This window comes from Thunnus albacares, chromosome 8, assembly GCF_914725855.1.
Source record: "Thunnus albacares chromosome 8, fThuAlb1.1, whole genome shotgun sequence".
Taxonomy (NCBI): domain Eukaryota; kingdom Metazoa; phylum Chordata; class Actinopteri; order Scombriformes; family Scombridae; genus Thunnus; species Thunnus albacares.
The window spans coordinates 21,824,042-21,848,137 of NC_058113.1; the positions used below are offsets into that span (position 1 = coordinate 21,824,042).

The following is a 24,096-nucleotide window of genomic DNA, read 5'->3' on the forward strand; positions in this document are numbered from 1 at the left end:
GTGAGGACAACAAAAAACTTTCTGGCACTGCTTTACAACTGTCCAATGACAAACGCAGTGTCTCCCGCTCATACATACACACACACACACACACACACACAAAGACACATGCACACCCTCTTTCTGTCACTCTCACTGACAAACACACTCACACTCTCACCCTCTCTCTAATTTCCCCTGTGTCTCTGCAGTGAGCTCACTGCAGTGCGACTCTCCTCTCTCCCCCTTCACCACCCTCCGTATAATAGAATATCGATCGCTCGCCTTTGCCGCAGTGTGTAAGCGAGTGTCTGTGGACGAGTGTGCGTCTGACTGGGGCCCTCCAAGGTCATCGCCATGGCAACCTGAGCATGGGGTCCTCTCGCTGTGCTGTCACAGAGCACAGGTCGCAGGGGTCACATGAAAAGGGGGACAAGAGGGGGACCATAGGGGGACAAGAGGGGGTTGGTGAGCGCTGCAGTGTTTGGCGTACTAGAGATAGAGAAGAGGAGCCACAAGGGTTGGAACTGTCCTATTCCACTGTGTATTCAGACTGGACCGGAAAAAATGAGAAAATGTACAGACTAAGCGCTGAGAGCCACTGAGTTCACTGCAACTCCTGCCATGCATGCACAAGCAGAAGTCAACAGCAGTTTTGAACAAACTACTTGAATTAATTAGAGGCAAAAAACCCCCCAAAGAACTGGACATCAAAAGACATGAAAAAAAACCAGAAACAAACCATCTTTACATGAGAGGTTTATTGCACACCCAAAATGTCTTTTAAATACAAAATCGTACATTGAAATGTAAACAAATGAATAACGATTTTCAAAAAAAAAAGGAATTTACAGAATGACCTTCAGATCTGAATGTTGTGAACAGAGCTGAGAAATATGCATATATAGTATGTAGACAGTCAGCACAAGTACCACATTGTTCCCAATACAAAATACCATCACTACATACTGACCTTTTAAAATGTCTTTTCACCCTTTTCACCATCTATCTATATTAAGTAATCTATCTGAAATAACAAAGCATTTTTTGCATCATCTTCTCATCAACCAGTTGTTATTAAGTAGCCTATCTGAAATAACAAATTAGTTTGTGCATTGCAAAACATTTCATTTTATTTGTGCATGATTATGATAGATATCTTTAAAGCTTTAAATGGCACATTTCCTTTGGAAAATGAATTATTTTTTAAGCAATTTAGAATTGTGACCATTGCATGTATACATTCCTTTATCTTAACATAAGAAATCAGCATTCCTAATAGACAGTTTAGCTATTTCCCAAGATACTGTTCAGCACAGGTGGTCTTTTAAGTTGCGAGATCTGTTGTTATATGAGGGACAATGCAAGGAACAGGAGGCTATTTGACACAGACCAGAGGCATCCAAGGTACAAAATATGTAGAGAAGGCATATAATATGCATGATTATGTGCTTAAATATGCATTAAGAGAGGAATTTTTAGTATGAATGAGTCCTAAAAAGGCTATACAGTCTGTAACAACACTTATTTCAGAGGCAAGACAAGGTACATTCTTGGTACACTGGCATAAGTTTAAAAGAAGGGAATACATAATGCACATGTAGCTAAGGAACAGATCAAGGAGCAGTTTTCCCCCAACCACACTGAGCTGATTACAGGGTCAAAATAAAGACTGGTGGTCAACCAACTCCTGCTGAGGGTTTAGCCCGCTCTTCACACAGGCTCCATCATGAGCTCCTCTATGTCGGATCCCTCCACCTCGCGGAACGCAGCATGAGAGCCAATCACAAACAGCGTCGCTCCTGAGAGGAGACGTAACAAATGAAAAAGACAAGCATTGTAACAAATATTCCTGCATGCTTTAGAATATTAATGGATGACAAGAACAACTAATACGGTTTGGCTTACCCAGAACCCAAAAGACTGCAGCTCCAGCTCCAGCCAACCAGAACACCGGTAGAGAGACAGCTCCAGCCAGACTCATCTGGTGGGGGACAGTCAGCTCCCTGCCTGGTTCACAAGCAATTTACAGATTTAAGATTTTTGCAGGTTTGGATAAGCTGACTGGTAAAAAATATAAAAATCTCAAAGACATATTTAAACTAATCTCAGACATGCATTTAATTATCTATCTTTATTGAACTAACTGTTTTTCTTTGCTTATCAAAGTCACAGAGAGGTCAAATGCAAACAATTTCTGTTATATTCACATTGTAAAAAAGTAGCAGTTGCTAAGTTGCTAAAAAAAACCTACAGATTCTGTTGACATTTCACAAATTAAGCCTCTATTTTTCGCAACAAATATTGTTTTAAATATTAAAGTGGTTGATATAACTAAGAATACAGTTCCTGGTGATTTCAAGAATTTACTTTATTTAGCAGGTACACAATTACAGGATCGCGAAACATGCTTGACAGCTTTACTCACCAAGGACAACCAGTTTGGACTCCAGAGACTTGAGGTGGATTATGTAGAAGGCACCAGCAAACACAGCCAAGGCAATCAACAGCATGGGAGAGCTGATACTGAGGAGAAGAAACATCAATAGTCCAATCAATAAGGTGAAATTTATAGAGGTCCTTTTAGATTTAGTTTAGTCTTAGTTTAAAGCATTTAAACCTTTTAAAGTTGTATTTCACAGTGATATTCTGTTCTGTTTCTCTTTTGTGAGAAATGTTGGCCAAAATAGACTTATGAAAACCTTGTAAACAGTTTTCAGACAGTTTTAATGCATATGTGATACAGACTGCATGAGTAAAAACTGGACAGCAGGGAGTGAAAATATTTGCACTGACATAATAAAACAAACAATAAACTCCTTCTTGGCCTTACATGCAGTAGAGGATGAGACCCAGGAAGATGAAGGTATAGTTGCTGTTGTAAATTTCCACATTTTTTACCACCCTCTGACAAAACTCCCCAAAGTTGCGGGGTTTCGAAAACTTGCGTTGGTCCACAAAGCCTGCCCATGGACGAATGGACAATCTGCGCCTGTCAATCCACTCTTTGGCCATACTGGCTGAGAAGCCTTTGGGGAGCCAGAGCCTTTGAAATGAGACAAAGATATTAAGAACTGAATACAAAGAAAAGCATTAAGAAATACATACAGACTGGCTGCTTTGTTTACACCTGAGCTGTATCCTGTAAGAACCTGTGAAGGCCCTTATGCATTTGTAGGGAGAGGAATTATTTAATATTATTTGTCTGCATTGTAGACCTATATTAAATATACAAGAGAACAAATTTGAGCTACACAGTTGCAATAGTTTGATGATAATATTATCATTACTGTGATGACTTTGGTGCACATCAGACTCACTAAAAATAAGAAGATAAAAGCTCTTACTTTGCCAAGATTCCAGCTCCTCCTGTGCCAGTTGGATGAGCATCCTCAGCACTGAACAGATCCCCGGCCTTGCTGTCCATATCTACAAGGCAGTTCTCCCCCTTTGGAGCTCCAGATGGCATCTGCAGACTGTCAGCTGCAAGGCAATCATGAGTGAACAAACATAAAAATTAATACTATTTTCACTCTCAATACCATTCCAATTTCTAGAAATTAATTTTTTGTCTACAAGGTCAGGCGGGCACGTAGCATATGCTTATACCAGGCAACAACAAAATAATCAGATAATTGTTGTGCTGACTAGTGCTGGATATCAACAAAGGTTTTTGTTGTTTTTTTCTCAGCAAAATATTGCTTTGTACCAAAACTAAGGTATCATACTGTCACTAGTATCAAATAAATATCAAACAACATCCAGAGCTACTGCTGACAGAATTAGTTGATAGATCAAATCTCTCTCTATCAACTGATATCTCATAATTTCTCATAATTGGGGCAGTGGTGGCCTGAAGGTTAGAGAAGCGAGCTTGTGACCGGAGGGTTGGACCGGCAGGATAAATCTGGGTGGGAAGTGAAGAAGCAGCGCTTGCCCCCTCCCTCATTACCACCACTGAGGTGTCCTTGAGCAAGAAGGCACTTAAGCCCAACTGCTCCAGTGGAACTGTTCAGTGGCCAGCAGATCAGACTGTGGTTGTACTGGGCAGCTTCCAGGTATGAATATGTAACCTTATGAATGTGATCAGGGCTTTCCTGAAAAAGAGAGCATTGCTCTCAGTTAATTTCCCCTGAATAAATAAAAAAGTTTAAAAAAAAAAATACAATTCAGATAAATAATTTATCAATTGAGCCTTTTATTATGTACAAATACCAAACATTTGCTAACTATGGCTTCACAAAGGTGAAGAGTTACTTAATTTATGAATTCCATACCATTGAAAATTCATGTTGTCCTATAACTAGTAAGCAATATGAAGACATAAGGCTGCTGTAACCTGTGGCTATTTGTTCTTACTTTCACTCTTTTTTCAAAATTGTATTGGTAAAGTATCAATTATGAACGGTTGTTAGTTTGATCTGTAATTTAAAGTGTCATGGAAAACAGAGTGCCACAACATTTTTGAAGAAAAGTAAAAATGTAAGCTAAACCGATAAGCATCAAAACAATCACGGCTAAGATGCCTTGAGTTCAGTCACAACTTCACATTCCTCAGGCTGAAAGACACACAACGCTAGTTTAGCTGCAGTGTAATTTTCAAGAGTGGAAACTGTTAGTCAACAACGGGCTTGGTCACTGCCACATCATTACACACACATCAGCATATGAGCATAAAGTATGAAGTAACACAGATAACGTTACTAGATTTTTCCCCATATGAGTTATATAAAACATAATGCGAAACAAAGACAACTTTTGCTGGTTGTTCAAAAAAAAGGTGTTTATAGCTAGCTTCTTTGCTAACGTTCATGTCCACTGTGGTCCAGGCAGATAGATGATTTTTAACATCGCCACACCGGCGGGTAGATGTTTTCAAACGAACAGAAAAGGAGATCAGACCTGCCTGAACTGTAAAACATGTGATTGTTTAAAAAAATATACTCACAGAAGAAGTTCCTCGGGCTGTCTTGGATACACTTTGTTGTGGTTCACGGATATGATGTGGATGGTTATTTCACTTCCTGCTGTCAAGGTGCAGAATACCGCCACCTACTGACGGCGATGGGAACTGCTATTCCTCTTTGTTTATGTGATTTGATTTGGTTGGTAAACTATCATTTAACGTCTTTGAGCTCTGTCTTAAAATAGTTTATAATAAGTAAGCGTTTGTAGAAGTTTCAATGTATTTATAATCACTAATCCCAGACGTTTTGTCTCACTGTATTGCACTTACTTTCAGCTACAGATTGTATGTTTTCAACGTATATACTATATGTGGTTGAAAAATGTATCTTTTAGCTATTTATGTTTTCCAATAGTGATAAATTATATGTTTGGGGAACAAACTGTACACAGTTCTATTTTTCAACATTACAGCTGGGACAATAGAGTTAAAACAACTGACTTGGGATCGGTCGTATGTTTTAAGTTGCTCAGTCTTTATAGAAAGATGGTGGAGAAAATCTGACCCCAGATCAGTGACAATCAACACAAGACTGACGTCACTGAGCTGGCGGCAGGCTGTGATTGGTCCGTTTCTCTGTGTTATTGTGCTGCTGTCAGTAGTACTGTAGGGCGCTGTGGGAGTTGCCAGATCATCAAACGCTAATCACCAGGAAGGTGAGTTGTGAAGTACAGTATATAGTTAAATATCGCTTGCAAAATGCATTGAACAGTTTTATATCTGTTTATTCTAACATTATCATTGATATCACCCAGGGCCCATCTTTACCAAGGCCTGTGTGTAGCTAACGTCAGCTATCGACCTTAGATGCTAGCAAATAATATCCGTTAATATCAGTTATCGCAAATGCAAGACAAATTCCTGTCCAATACGAAGTGCATATCTTTGTATACGTCACAGAAGACCATATATACCCGTACTTGGTCATTTGAGTTAGGTTATTTTAGCGAAACAGCTGTTTGAGTGCGATTTGTCAAAATTCTTGTTTTGTTTTTTTTTTTTCCTCAGAGAAACGTGACTGGTTACGTAACGTGCCAAGGGGGTAATTTACTCCGCCGGTTGCTGCTTGGCGTGTGAAGAACGACTCGTCCCTTTGGCTCCCGGCTGCTTTTGTAGAAATACTTTGAAACGACAACAACATAACACATTCACAGCCGATACTTTGCATTGCAGACAGCGCCGAGCTGATTGCGAAAATAGGTAGGACTGCTGAGCTTGCTGATATGGGCCTTGAAACGTTGTAGACGGGCATATCGCTATAACATAGTTAGCTTGCTGTTGTTTTTTGCTAACCTAATTGCTAGTTTTGTCTGCCTGTTGTCGAGACATTGTTTTAAAGCTTGTCAAGGAATCTACCAAGGATACGAAGTAGATTTTACTAATATTTTCAGGCTCACCAAATTCATTCAATTCGTAAGAGTAACTTTCAAGTGTAAGAATGCAGGAAATAGGCCCTACTAGGAGAAGCAAGCACAATTTGATTAACTTAGATTGCATTAGAGGTAGGTGGTTAGTTGCCTCATACTAGAGGCATCCTGTCATTTCCTAACTCCACAGCTGCAGAGTTGGAACTCTACATGTCTGTTTAAATGTAAAGTTTGTTATGTCTCTTTTTTTCGTCTGAACAGTGTTGACACAGGTTGGAAGGTGGAGAGGTGCTATAGGCTGACCTGGACCATGGCCATAGTTCATCACCCAGGGTACCCACTCAGGGACTCACTTTACTGGGATGAAACAGAGTGCCTCAACTACTATGGGATGTTGTCTCTCCATGAGGTCTTTGAAATAGTTGGTTCCCAGCTGACAGAGACTGACATTGAGGTACTCTCTTTCCTTCTAAATGAAACTTGCTCCGCACCACATCCACTTGATCCAGCAGGCTGGACAGTTAAACCCTGTGAGGGTGAAGCAGTTGACTCAGGCGTGTCCCCGAGTCCTGAGCTGCTAAAGGTCTGGCGGCGGTTACAGCCCCAGGGCGCCCAGGGCTCCCAGGGCTCCCAACATCCTTTGGAGGCCTCATATAAGCCAAAGAGTGGCCTTGAGCTGTTGCTTGAGCTGGAGAGGCGAGGATACCTCAGTGATGGTAACCTGGAGCCACTACTGGGACTACTGAGAGTCCTCACCCGTCATGACCTGCTGCCTTTAGTGTCCTGCAAGAAAAGGAGAACAGGTGAGGATGAATCATATGGGTGTTGGTTATCAGATTGTGAGACTATGTTGAGTGCTTGGATGTTGCCTCGCTCTATGATGACCACCTAGGATGTGTCACCCATAATTGTATGTCTGTCCTAGCTGTCATAGCCTAATGATTAGTTTTTAATCCATGTTTTTATGCTTTTCAGTATCTCCAGAAAGAATTGGACAGAGGTATGGAATAGAGGACGGAGAATTCGTGTGCGCCTCTGGAATGCGACACAGCTCCAGACAGGCAGAAATGCCTCTTCCATCCTTCACACAGCAATTAAGAACAGGTAAGTGCACTATAGTATAGAATTTGGCCACCAGTGTTTTTGGCAGTCAAGGAAGGGCACTGTCCAGAACCAGTGCTTATCATTTCTTACAGCATGTAACATTGCACCCTCTCTGAAATGGACATTTTACCCCTTCCATCCTTCTGTTGTGGAAGAAACATGCATATACAGTACTGTCCATCAGTAGTGTCAGCTCTATAGTATAGAATTGCATGTAGTTTTGGTGCCTGGTTTCATGGTGAACCTTCCATGAAAATATAGGATGTTTTGATCAGATATACACAATATGGATGGTTGTACAAAAAAACCCAGTAGCATATAGCTAGTTTTGTTAGTTTGTGATGAGATGATCAACAGAAATAGAACGGTGCAACAGCAATCCTACACAAAGAAGTCTTAATTTCATAAAACTAATTCCATGCTTGTTTTGTCAGGTATTTACCCTCCTATGCCTGGGCCAACCCCCGGGAGGAGGAGGAAGAAGAGGGGACATGGCTGGAGCCGCAGACCTAAGAGAACAAGCAGGCAGGTCCAGCCACTGCCACCACCAGTGCCACCACATAAAACATCCTGTGGTAAGTATTGCTCCTGCATTCCTTATCTGTCTCTTTTACATTTTCATCCCTTGCCTTCCTATCTTCATCCCACCATTTTCTCTTATAGATAATTTCCCTTCTTTTTTACTAACTGTATCAGCTCCAATTTTATTCATTTCAACATCTTCTCCAGCATTACCATATTTTCTGTTCTGATTTTGATGTTCTTCTATGCTGAACCCTGGCTTGAGTTAAGGAGTTTGCAGACTGAGTCTGAAAATTTTGCGTTTTTATTTAACTTTTAACTGTCATCCCAAAAACAATCATAAGGCACAGAAACCTTGCACACTGAGTCGCACTTTTTTATTTATTTTTTTCAACTCCTTGTGTTACAAAGCTGTGATTCAGTAGTGTTGATTTGCTCTCTTCAATGGAGAAAGGAAAGTGTCAAGAGCAGGAAGAATGTTTGATACATTACTAAAATACTTCAAAAGAACCGGACCAATTACAATATTCCAGTTGATCCTGTACAACAGCTGGTAATACACCAGCCACACGAGCACTACTAGTGCCTGACAGGCATACAATGGAGGGATTTGGGTGCAAAATGTCAGCATATTATCCGCACCAAAAGGCCCTTGAACTGCACAGAATTAAAATGGAAGACACCTTTGTCAGATGTGTTATGGAAAAACTGCTTAATTTTGCCTCTGGGCTCTTAGTGTCACATTTACTGAAATGTTTGCTTAAAATTTGTAAATTACTTAAAATTATTGTAGCACTTTAATTACCAAGGTAATTTGTGATATTACCGGGGTATAAAATCTTTCTTTGCTATATAGGGAACAACAGTGGCACTTAAATGTTGAATACAGTAAGATATTTATTTGAGCACTAACTTGCACCAGACTTACTTGTTAGCAATGCTAGAACTATGTTTTTGTCTGACAGCACAATTTAAACACCTTATACCTTGTCTGTGCAGCAGATGCTGACTTAACATCTTAGACATGAAAAATTCAAGGGCTCTGTCTGATTTACAACTTTAGCAAAGACTGGTTCACAACCATTAATTCAACTGCAGGGCACGGAAATGATCAATGAAATATAAAATTGCTTGCCCTTCCTTTTCAGTTGAATGACATCTTCCTTATTACTCAGCTGTTGCGCGTTTTATTTTCATTCTTACGTTATGAATATGTTTAGACTTACAGTATCTCCTTAACTGTCTTGATTTAACATGCAGTATCTATTTCTCCATTTGGCCCTTCATTGCATTCTTTCCCCTTCATTTCACCTTTTCTCTAACCTGTTTATTACCTGATTATGTTCAGCTGCTGCTGTTGATAAGAACCCATACTGGTAGGTTGTCTCCTGTCCTTTTGTCTATACTGTCTATACAAATTGTCCAATCACCACCTGCTGCAGCCCTTGTTCTGCTTTATTTTCAAGCTAGATACAAAGTTGTCACGAGAGCCAACCATCAAACCCCACATACATCTGAAAATTTTTTTGAGCAGTTGTTCGAAACAACCTATCGCCACTTGAAAGCTGCACTATATGATCCATTATCCATGTCCTGTTTCACAGTGATATTCTTGCCTGCCTTTTAATCAAGACCAATGCTAGTTTCTGTCACCTAAATAAGATTGTGATAACACTAACTTCTGTTGCCCGTTTTTGTGAAGTTTGCTTAGTCATTCATGCAGACCTTTCTAAGCATTTCTTTTGAACGTCCATCATTGCCTGTTGTCAGACATCCTTATTACAACAAAGGCCTGATGACTTTGACTCAACAAAAATCATCTAACAATGAAGACAGCCCTTTTTAGCTATTCAGGATGAGTGATGTGACTGTAAACATGTTGCTGTCTTGACTCCACATTTGATTCCACCAGGTTGACTCAGGATTGTGACTCAGAACGAGTAACCTAAGACACAAAGGATCATGGAGACAGAGGGGGAGACTGAGGAACAAAACAAAAAAGTCTGTCCCTACACTCTGTCCGTACATACTGCAGTGTGTGTGATCGACTCAGTCATGCGCGCGCTCACAAGTCTGGGCCGATGCCTAAGGTAAAAGAGGCTCTCCCCCCTTGTTACAACAGGGGGTGATGCTGCCACTGTGCTCTGTATTCGATGCTTGTGTATCATAATATAGCTGCCCCCTACCCTATCCCCCTTAGGAATCACAATTTGCTCTCAAAATTCGTCCTGTAATGTTCTTTAGTGTTGTGCCCTGTGGATGAAAAAATATCCTGTTTTTGAGATTCCTTAATTTATCCATTTCTGATGAGGGTTGTTGGTGTCAAGTGTTTCACAGAACTGACAGAGTGCTTTGCAGTAAGCCTCAAATATATTCAAAAGGTGTTCAGCTGGTGTTTAAGGCAAACATGCCTCTAAAAATTCAACGTGAAATTGACCATTCTAATGGGGATATGTTAAGTGAAAGTCTATTTTCAATTCCCTAATATTCCCTGAGGATTTTTATAGAAGCTATTTGTGAGTAACTTCTAGCTAACTTCTCACATTTCACAAATGTGGCCAACTAACTGCTTCTTTGTCTTGGCAGAAATGTTTGTGATTACTTGTGTTTTGCTAGAAATATACAACACAGTACAGGTGTTGTCATTGACATATAATTCTGTTTTTTATGTTGGACTGCTACATAAAGTAATTTGATGGAAGGTCACAAAATTATAAAATGACACTACCTGTATTTTGTTGTATACTATATTGAAACACAAAATAGGGGATTGTGAATGCGTTCATACACAATCTAGAAACTTTACTTGGGGCAATAAAGCCCAGTGTATAACCTGTAAAGACAAAACAGAAATATGTTGGACATGTTTGTGAACATGCCAGTTGTCTCCTCATGTGGGAAACCTTTTGGGGCTATTTTTTTCCTCTCACACCATCTTCATTACAAGTAGTTGTAAACATCTGCCTCGATATTCAAATAACTCAAATCATACTGGCTTAAACTTCACATAAGCCAGCTCTGGAGTCTCAAGTTATAAAAATGCCAATTGGGTATGGGTACCTGTCCTTTTGTGAGGACTGGCCTTGTATTCCATTTCATAGAATTTAAAATGGCTGCCAACAGACAGCTGTTAACACCCGTGTAACCTTTACTCAAGCAGTTCTGAGGAAAATAACCCAACAGTGCTCTGCTGAAGGAAGCTCCTGCTGTATCTTATCTCTGTGCCTCGTGTGAGCCCTGGGTGTGCATTTGTCAAGAGGGAGCAGAGATAGATAGGGCGGTTCAGTCCAATGCTGGCCCCTAGCATTTAATGAGACCTCAAATACCCTTTCTTGTCATGATTCATCTCTCAGATCATTTTCACTGAAGTGTCTCAATTACATTCTGACAATGACAAGTGCTGGTTCAAATGCCTATAAGGTTTTTGTACCTTCAGCTCAGTAGTGGTTTTGTGCTATCTAAATGGGGTGCTTGTGAATGCCCTTACTTGTTAGAATGGACTTTGCTGATTAATGTTATGGTTGAGGCTTAAATAATGGGTCGGTGAAGGCTAGGGTAAGAGATTTGGTCAAGGTAAGAGTAGTCCCAAGCAGCCCACTTAGACTCTACCATGTTATATTATAGAGCTACAGTAAAAGCAGTCCTGAGCTGATTAACTTTTTTAAACCAGCTATTGGCCCGACTCAATCCTCATTACAACTAATAGAAGTGAGTGCTGTGCCATGCCTGCTTGTTGTTTAAAAAAAAAAAAAAAAAACCCAGTCGACAGATATCCAACACACTTGTGCTTGTCTCTTTTTCTCTCTTTCTCTCCTTTCTGTGTTTGCAGTTCTAAACAGACCAACCTGTGTGTCAGGAAAACAGTATCCTTACACACAATGAGAGGGAGAGAACGAACACTAAATGCTCAAACTACGCAAAATGGTACAGAGAGTGATTTTTGTCTAGGGGGAAAAGAGAGAGTTCTGTCTGCCTGTCTCTCAGTACTCCCCTAACTCTCCACTCTCTTGGTCAGTCGTTCAGCAGAAAAACGGATCGATAAAGAGTTGAAGCTCTCCGTGCCAAGTGACTCCTCGTAAATGGGTACTTAAACTTTTTTTTTTTTTTTTTTTTTTTTGGGGCGGGTTGAGATGGAGGAAGCCAAACGGGCTTGGTGTTTAAAGTGAGAAAATGAAAGCTGTGCTTCCTAATGTCCTGTCTAAGTGGATGTCTCTGTGTCTGATGAAGCGTGAAGTGCTCTGTAACCCTAACAAAATGACTATCACTGTGTTCCTGTGGTTTTAAATGGCCTTCTCCTCAGTGCCACTATCTCTACTTCCATCCTGCTCAGTATGAAATTGGAAGGCAGAAATGGAGGCCATCTATAAATACAGTAATTGCATGAAGGGCAGGTGTTTATCGTAGCCGCAGCCCTCACACAGTGTAATGATCCAAAAGGTCGAACTGTTAACAGCGCTTAAACTTAATATTTCACTGAGTCCATATTGAATATTGTATAAGATTTTAAAAAGTTGATATAAAGTATTGTGTCCCTTTTAAGATAGATATCCTATTTGACATACTGTGACAATTTTCTTCTCAAAATATTGAAATGCTGTTACTGCTGATTTGTCAAAGTGCTTGCAAGAACCAAATGACTTAAAATGTTTTCAACGCCCCCCACCCTGGACATTTTTATATTTCATTGTTTTGCAACAGTGAACCACAATGGATGAGTTTTTGACACTGATTAACAGATGTCAAAGTGAAAACAATTTTGCACAAATTTGTAGGTCATTGTGCTGAAAAATAAAAATAAATGTGTCACTGTTCTGATGCAGACTGTAGCTGATTTTTCCTTTAGGATTTCTCTGTATTTTTCAGTATTCAATTTACCCTCCACCTTCACCAGCAGTACATGGCCTGCTGCAGAAAAGCAACCCACAGCATGACACTGCCACCACTACACTTAATTGTAGGGTTAGTGTGTTTCTGGTGGTGAGCAGTGACTGGCTTATGCCAAAAAATAATTTAGTGTGATGGACAATTCTTATTTTGGTCTCTTAAGACCTTAGAACCTCCTTCCATTTTGATTCAGAGATTTTTTGTAATTGCCATCTCCAGAGTCAAACCGGTCGGTTAGTCTGTTTGTCCGTCCATCCGTCACTTTGGTCCAGACTGAAATATCAATAACAACTACAACAACTATTAGATGGATTGCTATGAAATTTTGTACAGACAGTCATGGTCGTCAGAGTATACATTGATGAACCCCTGACTTTTCCTATTGAAATTGGAAAAAAAAGAAAAGAAATTTACAAGAGATAGTCAAGGTCCCTAGAGGATAAATTATAATGACTTTGGTGATCCTCTGGCTTTTCCTCTAGTATCTCAAAGATTTAATTTATGGTGTGATATAGCTCCACATCTACTTTTTGATATTTCCTCTAGTGCCACCATGAGGTTGACTTTTTAATTACCATAACTAACTATGAAATTTATTGCTGTGAAATTTGGTACACACATTTGTGGCTCCCAGAGGATAAATTTTAATAGCTTTAGTCTCCTGAGTTTAAATTGAATGCCATCATCTGGTCAAAATTTCATTTCGTACAATACTTTGGTTTATGACCAAATACCTGCAGAACCCATGACATTGCCTTATTTTTTTTCCCACCTGCATTCTGTGAAGACCTGCCCTACTCTGCCTCTGATTGGCTAGTGCTTGTTGCCTTTGTTGGTTAGATTTAGGCTCAGGTATATCAGAGGCAGAGTAGGGGCTGGTCTTCGGAGAATGTGGGTAGGAAAAAAAATAACGCCATGACATCCATCGGTGTCTGCTGCACTTTGTGTTAAATGACCAGTGTGTAAGATTTAGTGACATCTAGTGGAAAAGACTTGGCAGAAATGGAATATGATATTCATAAGTATGTCTTAACTAGTATGTAATCCCATGAAAATAAGAATCACTATGTTTTCGTTACCTGGAAATGAGCCCTTTATAGCTACATAGAGAGCGGGTCCCTTTCTATGGAGGCCGCCATGATGCACTGCCATATTTCCACAATAGTCCAGAACGGACTGGCTGAACTGGCTCTAGAGAGGGCCTCTCGCATTTTTCATGGCCACTGTAGGTTCTCCTACACACTTGGAAGGGTATGGTGAGGGGAGGTGTATTCAGTCGGGTGCAATCTGAAACCTCACTGCTAGATGCCACTAAATCTTACACACTAGTCCTTTAAGTGCTAATTAGAAAATGTTTTCATGCTAATGAGCTAAACCAACACAGTGAACATGGTAAACTACCTGCTAAACATCAACATGCCAATTTTTATCGTTGTATCATATCATGTTAGCATGCTGGTATGAGCATTTAGCTAAAGTACAGCCTCACAGAGCTACTAGCACATCTCCCATTTCAGCCCTGGGACCCTGCAGCTCTTTCAGAGTTAGCAGATTTTTTCATTATTGACAGCACTGCACTTATGGGTATTGTTAATTATTGGAGCTGTTTTTGCACAGTTGTCCTGATCAAACATTTTGCCAATGAGCAATCAGCAACATTTGCAATTGTGTTGATGATGTTTTTGTCATGACATAGACTTACCGGCTGTTATGTTAGCAGTCAACTGTAAGTCAGTGTTGCAAAACAATAAAACATGAAAAGGTCTAAGGGGGATGAATACTTTGTATAGGTACTTAAAGTCCTCTAAGACAGTCATGATCTGTGGTATGACAAAGTTTTCCTTAACATAATGTATCAAATCTGTATCTGTATGTATTGTCAATGGATTGACCCGGAGAAAGGTTATTGCAATCTAATATCAGTTATTTAAGACATTGTCATGAGATAGGCTTTAATAATTTCACTATCACTATCTAAATGTGTCCTTTATAAAGTCCTGCCAAATGTCAGTGTTTCATACTCTTGTACTATAATGCCTGGAACAGTCTGCCTTCATTTTTTTCTTGTATGAGCAAACTAGATTAAAGTGGGTTTTCAGTTGAATCTTATTTTCAACCCTGCATATTTTAAACATCTTAAACTTCATTGAATAAGCTTCTCATTTGATCAAATCCTTTGTTTTTGTAGTAATCTAATTACAGCCTTATGAAGCATGAATGCAAAAGCCAGTGTTTGGTTATCGCTCTCCTACAAATGTTAAGAGATGCAAAATCAATGCCTTAATTCAACATTTGCATTTCTAATGTTGGCATTTTCCAAACTTTATCCCTCCTGAGTCTTGCGCCATTCCCCACAGCCCCAAACAAATATGAATGGAGAAAGGGTAAACGTGACTCTTGAGCTGAAACATGTACCATGTATTAGTGGAACGATAGCTACTGTATAGTTAACCAGGCACAAAGCTTGATTAGTATTCAAGTTGAGTCCTTGGTGCTCTCCTGTAATGTTAAAGTCTTTCTGTGCCTTAACTAAGACCCCAGGCATTGTCTTCCCATTAGAGTCATAAGTATGAGCTTCACACACACAACCTTGGCTCTGGGTGATGTGAAGTCATATTATTTGAAAACATGCTTCTACTTCTCCAAAAACAGCAGTTTTTTATTGTAACATTTAAAAACATTTAAATGTTCTATTGACTGTTTCTTTTGAGTACAGTCTTCGAGATTTTTATTTCCTCAATGTCAGACCTTGTCACTTAATGAGCTTCTTTGAGTGCCTTTTTTAAAAGCACTGTATAAATAAAATGTATTATTATTGTTACTAATTAGTCTTTCTTAAAAAGTCTCATAGAGAGGAGCAAAGAGGTTTTAGTTGGGGTGGGTTTTGCATACCTAGAGACGCAGTTATGTCTTTCTGCGCAGCTTTGCGATGGAACATTAAGGAGAATGTTTCCAGTGAAATGGATGTAATTGGTAGCAAACACTGTTAACCTCTACTAAAGGGGTTTGAGTTGGAGGGATGGGTTTTTGTTGCAGCAAAAGTCGTCAGCAGCGGGTTTCCACTCCAAGCTCTGGAATAATGACATGGGGGACGATCTCTGCGGTGCTCTTGCTCAGTACAGTATGTATCCTCTGATCTTTCTCACTGTGCTGTTGCATGACCACCAATCCTGTTACTGCGAAACTCCAGGAGCTATCTGTTCTCAGCATTAAACATGTTGATCAGAATGAATCTGGTGTTTTTTAAAAGTGAGGTGGAACACAAAAAAAAACACTCCACGGCTTGACACTGCTAAGTTGCTTTAATTATTCCCACCGGTAACATGTATTATAGCCATGATGTATACAGACCGTGCCAGGTGTCATAATGAAAATTCTCATGCATCACTTTCTTCTGATTACTTGCAGTCATCAGCTGACATTAATACGTAAAAATTATGGTATTGCTTGTGAAGAAAGGGAATTGCACTATTGGTTTAATTTTAACACATTTGTTTTGATGCTCTAAAATGTCAAATCATTTTCACCAAAACAAATTTTTGATGCCTTATTTAGCACAAAAATGCATACAGTCAGGTTGCTGAAGCGCCAATGCCCTACGTAAAGTTTGCTCTGCCTTGCTGCACCATTGTATTTCTCTTTTGTCAGGCCTCTATCAAAAGAAATATCCAGAGGTATTTCAGTGTACATTTCCAGTCCAGTCAGTGGTCAGCTTATTGGGTCACAAACTCCTATAGGGAACTCTGTTCTCTTGAACCCCCTTTATAATCCATGTTTAATGTGATACATTAATGTAGATGAGCTAAATGAGCTGGGGAGTTTTTAACAATCTTGTCCCCATCTTATCTCTTCCCTTTGTTTTGACTTCATGACCCCTCCCTTTCCGTTGGTTATGTGGGCCACTTTTTCCTGTAACCTTTCCTCCTCTTTCTTCACCCTTTACTACTACTACTTTTTCTCTCTTCTCTCCCCCTTTTCCTTGCTGTATCTTTGCCCTCATTATTCACTTTCTCCCCTTTACTCTCCCTACCATTATTTCACACCTCACTCCCCCTCCCACCACACCCTTGCCCCACTTTCCATCACCACTTCCTCCTCCCTCTTCCATTATCAGATATCCGCCTGCGCGTCCGGGCCGAATACCTGGAGCATGAGTCGGCACTCCGCAACGGTGTCTCCTCGGATAAGCAGCAGCCCCTGGAGCGGCAGTTTGAGTTATTCAGCCAAGCCAACTCACTCCTGCGTGCCAGAGACCTAGGTTCCATCGTTTGCGACATCAAGTTCACAGAACTGGACAACCTGGAGGCCTTCTGGGGTGACTACCTAAGTGGAGCTCTGCTTGAGGCCCTGAAGGGAGTCTTCATCACTGATTCCCTGAGAATGGCTGCAGGCACAGAGGGCATCCGCCTGCTGATCAGTGTGGATCAGGATGACTACGAGGAGGGCCGAAGGATTCTGAGAGCCAGGAGAATGCTGACATCCAGTAACGGTGGGCACATAGAGACTCACTGAGCTGTATAGGCTGATAAGACTCTTTGGTGTATATTATAATAACTTTGAGGGTTGAAATAATAGGGTATGCCATTGAAAGTTATGGTTACAGGTGACTTTGGAAGCATTTTTAAGGTCTCTTTTTGTAATTGCAATCCATGTAATAACCACTAGATGGCAGTACCTACCATTGGTTGTGTTCATAACAGGCCTTAACATTTTCAAAACTATTCGTTTTTAGTTGAAACGTTCCCATTATTCGTGAATGAAAAATGAATAATAATGAATAAATGTGCTTTCCCTTTGGATTCATGCACAGGTGCTACTTTTTAGGACACCAGGATGAAACAGGAAATACCAAGATATTTCTCCTTAGTCTCAGGGGAACAGGACCAAGCAAGCCTGTGACACAAGATCAAGTGATAAGCCCCCTCATAACATCAATCTTAAAATAAATAAGTTTAAGACAGCTGGGCTTCCACAAATGATTCACATGCTCATGGTCAAGGTTTAGATTATACACACACACAAATAGACTTGATGGGCTACAATCATACAAAACTCCTTATCAAGCATTTGATGGCGGCGGCTCTTGAAATTCTCAAATACAAACAGACCATTATACAGAACAAATCATGCTTCGTCGTTAGACAGTGGCTTTGTTCTCATTGAAATGATGTACTTGAAGACTTACGTTATGTAAAGTAGCAAGTAATTAGTAGTAATTAAAAGGACAGCCAAGAAAAGTTTTTCATCTTTTCGTAATTTGGGAGAGAACTGAGCACAGATTGAAAAGTGGGTTGCTCTCAGTGTAGATTGACCTTTGTGTCTAACTTTGGAGAGCCTAGTCCACACACACAACTAGATAACAAACACTCGGATTCTCAGCCCTGTGTACCATGATAACCCAACTTGTGATTGCCATGGTCAGTGGATACGGCAGTTGCCAGTAGATGACAGCAGTGATTAGGGCTAGGCCTCAGCAGACCATGGAAGATTCATCATCACAAGCTTGTCAACAGCAGCCGGGATAATGCAATGGTGGCTCGTGTCCGGGTTTCCAGCAAGGCCCCAGCAAGTGCTTCTCTCAGCAAGTAAAGCACAGGACAGTGCGTCGGTCAATAGAAGTGATGTTGGGGAGATCAAAATCAAAAGTGCACATCCCAGCTCCACTCAGCCCTGCTATGTAGGTCCAGTAGAGTGGCTCACGGACAGCTGTCTACTCACCCTGCTGGAACTAATGCCTGGACTTCACTCATAGAAGACGATCAATAAGGGCCCTCACTCTAAGTCCCTTCATACAGGCACGACTTAAGCAGGCAGACTTGCTACTGTCTGAAGTGAAGGTCTCTGCAGGGCCAGGCAGGGGGAGGGACAATGGACATATTCCATCTTTCCTTTTGTGTGTTTTTGGTAAATGAATTTATTAATGTATGTTTGTATTGTTAATAGATGTTTAAAAAAAAAAACTCATTCAGGGGAAATTTTTTGTTAAAGAAATTTTGCTTTTGGTATGACAATTTTTTTGTGGAAATCTTTATATATTAGAAATTATTTCTGGTGAATAATAAAGGTTTGATGACCTAAAGCTGTTTGTGCACATTATTTATTTTCTTTTTTTTTATTTACAGAACAACTGTACCTGAGAATTTCAGAGGCTTGGAAAGGTTAGTCTTTATGTATCAGTAACTAAAATTGCTACAAATTTTAATTTTTTGCTGCTAATGTGGTGTAAAAGAACATCCTGAAAACATAGAGGTGTTCCTCTTATGCATCACTCAAACTCCCCAAAACGTCCGAGATTCACTCCAGCACCAAAGTTGTCCATATTAAATAACAACATACCCAAACAGCTTAAAACATAAATTAAATGGTATTCATTTTGGGTTTGGAATGTTACAATCTTAAATTTTAAATATGAATAAAAATATAATGTGCAGCACAGTGTGCATGTAAGTGAATTTTCCACCTGTTTTGCTTGTGTACGTTTTGAAAATAATCTTTTTACAAATCTAACCGAAACTTCTTGAATGTATCATCACTTGTCATATTCTGAAATCCGTCTGTCTCCGTCTCACATTATGTTATTGGGCTTTTCTCTGTTCCTCTACCCTCCGTACCTGTATTACTGGGAGCGTGCCCTCTCCCCACCCCCAAATGGTCTGAAGAGGTCCATCGAATGCAGGTCACCGTGGATCAAATCCTTAATTATTTCTCCTTGCTCTAAGCTGTCAGCATGATGAAACCCAAGAATGGTGTGTGTCTTGAACATCTTATCAAACCCTCCACCCTTGTGCTATTCTTTCTTCCCAATGTCTTCTGTCACTTGCTTAAAGACCCAATAATTACACTTGACATAGTGATATGGCACTGCTGGTTTGCAAGTCAAGTAGTGTGATTTATTGTCAGGAATTTTGCCTTTGCTTTTGATGCTTGTCAGTCACAAAAGCTGAACATTTACCCTTATAGTTATTACAAACAACGTCCAAAATATTTTTTAATGAAAATCATTCATAAATTCATCAGTTATTTTGTTGCACGCCAATTTCCTATAGATGGAGCCCAAAATGAATAGTTAACAATCTCACATAAACTGAATATTTACCAAACATTTTAGACATTCTTATTCATTAAAAAACTGAATGAAATGGCCTAAACTCCACCAGCATTCTGGTCCCCAGAGCTAATACTGGTAGGGACCAAAAAGAAAAGATTATATGTTTAACACCAATACTAAAAATTTGCTTCTCATTGTTTTCATGGCCTTGCTCCAGATTACTTTGACAACATCCGTACAGCGCTCTCGTAGATTTGAGATGCATTACTCTTTCAGCTTCTAAAAGGAAATTTAAAACACATCTCCATTTTGTTTTTCTCTATGACATTACACTTCTCATTTATGTAGCTCTGTAGTCCAAAGATAATTGCAAGCTTCTCAGAATCTATCAATTGAGGGAAAAAATAAATAGTGTCAAGTTATATACTTACAAGATCATTTTTACAATGATGATAGTGAGTGGGGTCTTTGACTTATCACTTGGCCTCCTTGGACATAATTAAGTCCTCTTATGTAGACCAGCACAGTCCTCACACACATTAATAAATAATGTAAATGTCGGCTAAAGGCCACTTTGAAGAGCCACCTCATATCATTCACAAATCCAAGCAAACCCCTCTGCTGACGCTGTGTCAAGCAATATGTGATTCAGGGGTTAGAGATAAGTGTAATTTACTGATGTTATAAGTACCTTCTGAAAAAAATCCATTAAGAGATGCTCACAGCATTTTAGATATTGAACACCTTTACCTCAATATGCCATCGGATAAGTAATAATTTACATTTAGCTTATTGACATACAAATGTAAACACCCATAATTTATCTCAATGGACCCATTTATTCAGTCGTTTCCACACACAAACTGCAGCTGATGATATGCAACAATGCTAATTTAATTGTAATTTTTATTTCAGGCCTTTTCTTGCTCTTGTCTCTTATCACCACCCTTTAATGCGCTGCAGAGTGTACAAATTAAGTTTTATTACTGACTTGCCATCATGGAGAACAGTAAGGGTGACCAACCTTCAGGGGAAAACCTGATAGGACCGTTTCTACCCTGTTCAGAGTATGCCTTGTTTGATGGCCTGCTAAACTGCCCCAGGCCTGCCTTGGGGAAACTGAGATTTTTTAAAACCCCATTTTCACCACACCCAGCCTTAACGCAAGACCATTGATGTGATACCCACAGGGAGACCTAGGCACTCTGTCTGAGAAGTCTGCAAAACTCTAGAGGTCCAAACTCAAAGGATGCTGCCATGTTCCTGTACTCTGAACAATGACTACCTCCTGGATGACCCTGCCACTGTGAGAGATTTGTTTGTCAAGGAAATTGGGGCGCATATCTGGAGCACTCAGGAACATTATGCTCACAAATATCCAAGGACAAAAAAACAGCGAGAGCTCCAGCAACAAGTCTCGCCCCTCTTGAAGACAGGCTGCACTCTCCCAGAGGAATCAGATCTCTGAAGGTCTTGTTCGCGGAGGTGTCTCCATCAGGCAACAAAACCTCTCTAACAACTGGATCTGACATTTCTTCCGCAGTCTAACTTCATCATGCTGTAAAACCTATCAAAATTATGCTACTACACCAGTTGGTCTGGCTCTCACTAAACCTCCTCCCTATTTCCAGAAATGCATTTTACAAAATAGATCAAGTGCCTCTTTTCCACAATCTCCCCATCAGTCTCGATGCTCAAAAAGCACCCTCCACCGTCCAGTGCTGCACTGATCTAGGTAGAACAAACCACACCTGAAGGTTTGTTTTGAGTCAAAGGACAGGCTTTGAGTCTCTCAGTCATTGCGGACCTCAGGAGCCAATATCGTCTCCCCGGCCTGAGCTGCTACTGACCCTCAGAGCCCCCACCCAATCACCACCAACACAACCCCCCCCCCCCCCCCCCCTCCCACCACCACCACCACCACCTCCTCTGCAGCCTCAGCACAGCAGCAGCTTTCAGCCAATAGGCTCCCTTGATGCTTCGCTGATCTACATCCAGGTCAAGGATTCCACAGACAGGGTCAAAGATCCCGTTGCTATGGTGATGGAGCCTGGGCAGGACAGTGGCAGTCTGCGGTGCTCGAGCTGCACTTATGTGATGCAGCAGTAGGCTGGGGACCAAACAAGAGAAACGACAATGGAGCCAATATTGCATGTACTAAAACTATATTGTTTTTTTTTTTAATGAGTCGATCAGTTTCAACATGTGTTTTCACTTTCCATTATCAGCCGCAGGGAGAAAAATATATAAAACCCTTTTTTTTTTTTTTTTTTTTACACTGCAGCACACTGTGATCATTTGGTGGGGTGAATGTTCAGTTTATTGCCTAAAACACTTCATAGAGACATCAGAGGTGGTTTTGTGTTCCGTGGTGCAAATTGTATTGGGGTGCAAAAGCTAATGTAATGTTGGGTTGTGTGGCAGAACACTGGTCATCATCCTCCTGTAGACTTTATTCCACTGTCCGCAGGTGTTCTTCGCACCTCCTTGATTGGATGGAGACTCAAGTCATCTCGTTGTATCTCAGGCCTAAATCAGTCTCCTATCGAAACGTGTCATCTAAAGCTGATAGACACTATAGCCTTCTGCTGGCCCACTGGGGCTGCCATTATTGTATGTACAGTATAACCTGGGAGCATATGGTACATCCCCCTGATGGAGGAAATTCAACAGCTGTTATTGAGATGAAAAAATTAAATTAGGTGATCTTCACAGAGGTGCACCTCTGCACTGTGTGGTTGCAAAGGTAGGAGCCAATTTTCAGACAAGATTTTTGAAAGGCAACACACATTTTTCCAAATAAATGAATTAGATGTGGAATTATAAAAGCCTGTTTGTTCAACGTCAATTGTTATTTCTTGGATGGGAATATAAATGTATGCATTTCTTATTCTGTTTTCTATTTTCTATGGCACAGAATCTAGTGTAACTTGCTTAGTGAAGTTAAGTGAGACATGCAAAGAAAGTTTATAAAGGAGTCACTGTGTCAGTGAGTGTGTGGTCAGAAGGAGCTGCAGCTTTCTTTTCTCATGCTAAATAGGAAGGACTGTGTTTCCTGTGGCCTGCAGATGGCAGCATCTAGGTGAATCACCAATTTGGGGAGGCCTCATATATTCAAAACAGTGGCGCTCCTGCTGAATAACCTCTCCATCCGCTGTGTCACGTCAAGTTTCAGAGCTCGGAGCAAAACCTCCACAGGCCACAGACTGCCCTGAAATATAAACTTTAAAAAACTTTATTGTTTCTTTATTCATACTTAATGTGATTATGATGTAAGCCACTCAGCTGCTTGCGCACGCTGGGCCCTGTAAACATCTAGCACCTGCAAAGTAAATCAGGATCATGAATATCACACTGGCATCTTTAAGAGAAGGTTTGTGCAGCTCATATTTAATCCTCGAAATGCTTTTGACTACTAATTACCTCAGGTCTGTCCTTGCACTCCTGCTAAGCGACCGTCTCGCCTCTCCCCTCGCTCCCTCCTTCCCTCTCTCATGCATCTCTCGCGCTTTTTTTTTTATTCTCCTCAGCAGCAGCACCACAGCCACCGGGTCGCCATGGAAACCGCTGAGAGACACACGAGGGTGAGAGATGGAGAGAGAAAGAGGGACAACGATGGACACGGAGAGAGAGACAGAGAGAGAGAGGGAGAGAGAGAGAAGGGGGGACATGAAAGGTTAGGGTGTTACCATATGCCCCCTCCCCACCCCTCCTCACCTCTAACCAACCCCCCCACCCCCCCTCCTCAGTTTAATGCTGAGCCCCCCCTCAACACACACACACACACACACACTGGCCCCCCTTACACGCACCTCTGCCTCCCCCGTACCCTCTCCCCCCATCTTTTTGCTCTCCATCCCTCTCTTGTCCAGACAGGCTGCTCGCATGGCGGGGATGGAGACGTTCACCGATGGAAGCACTGGTAAATTTTCACATCCACAAACAACAACAACAACAAAACAAGATGATTCTAGGGGCGGATGGGGTGGTGGTGGGGGGTAGTGGTGGTGGCTCAGATATGCATCCTGCAGTCTTAACTTCTTTTCCTCCCTGTGTGTCTTTCCACCTTTCCTCTCCTCAGCTGTACTATACACTCCCCTTTTTTCCCCTTTCTCACATCACAATCTTTCAAAAAGGCGAAAGATTGTAGTCCACTCGCAGGGGAGCCCGACTTTCCCCGTGGCAGCGTCCTGGGGAAAGGCAGTGGAGAGAGGAGATAGGGGTAG

At 40.8% G+C, this 24,096-nt stretch overlaps 3 protein-coding genes and 1 long non-coding RNA gene across 8 annotated transcripts in view; 3 read left to right on the forward strand and 1 right to left on the reverse strand.

Annotated features, from left to right (window-relative positions):
- Positions 1-725: 725 nt before the first annotated feature.
- On the reverse strand, positions 726-5,017 carry rabac1 (Rab acceptor 1 (prenylated)). Its single transcript, XM_044360235.1, has 6 exons — positions 4,928-5,017; positions 3,327-3,462; positions 2,813-3,025; positions 2,408-2,505; positions 1,888-1,989; positions 726-1,781 (listed from the first exon to the last, which is right to left on the reverse strand). The coding sequence occupies exons 2-6, from the start codon at positions 3,446-3,448 to the stop codon at positions 1,693-1,695; spliced, it is 624 nt and encodes a 207-aa protein (XP_044216170.1). The 5' UTR covers positions 3,449-3,462; positions 4,928-5,017; the 3' UTR covers positions 726-1,692.
- dedd1 (death effector domain-containing 1) lies at positions 4,996-23,509 on the forward strand. Of its 5 annotated transcripts, none has more exons than XM_044360190.1 (8): positions 4,996-5,084; positions 5,545-5,601; positions 5,954-6,145; positions 6,574-7,115; positions 7,288-7,416; positions 7,851-7,991; positions 16,937-17,311; positions 23,401-23,509. In XM_044360190.1, exons 4-8 carry the CDS (start codon positions 6,623-6,625, stop codon positions 23,439-23,441), a joined length of 1,179 nt encoding a protein of 392 aa, XP_044216125.1. In that variant the 5' UTR covers positions 4,996-5,084; positions 5,545-5,601; positions 5,954-6,145; positions 6,574-6,622; the 3' UTR covers positions 23,442-23,509. The 5 variants fall into 5 exon arrangements, with proteins under 5 accessions (XP_044216125.1, XP_044216128.1, XP_044216126.1 ...); XM_044360193.1 differs by having other exon boundaries at positions 23,404-23,509; XM_044360191.1 differs by lacking the exon at positions 23,401-23,509 and adding an exon at positions 18,945-19,000.
- Positions 7,998-12,753, forward strand: LOC122988084. Its single transcript, XR_006404693.1, has 2 exons — positions 7,998-10,028; positions 11,768-12,753. It is a non-coding gene; the product is annotated as an uncharacterized LOC122988084 (long non-coding RNA).
- A 161-nt stretch (positions 23,510-23,670) lies between the features above and the next one.
- The window catches only part of pou2f2a (POU class 2 homeobox 2a), a 60,416-nt gene continuing 59,990 nt past the window's right edge, over positions 23,671-24,096 (forward strand). Inside the window, exon 1 of the mRNA XM_044360091.1 lies at positions 23,671-23,792. Coding sequence (XP_044216026.1) covers positions 23,756-23,792 — 37 coding nt within the window. The 5' untranslated portion in view covers positions 23,671-23,755. The remainder of the gene's footprint in view (positions 23,793-24,096) is intronic.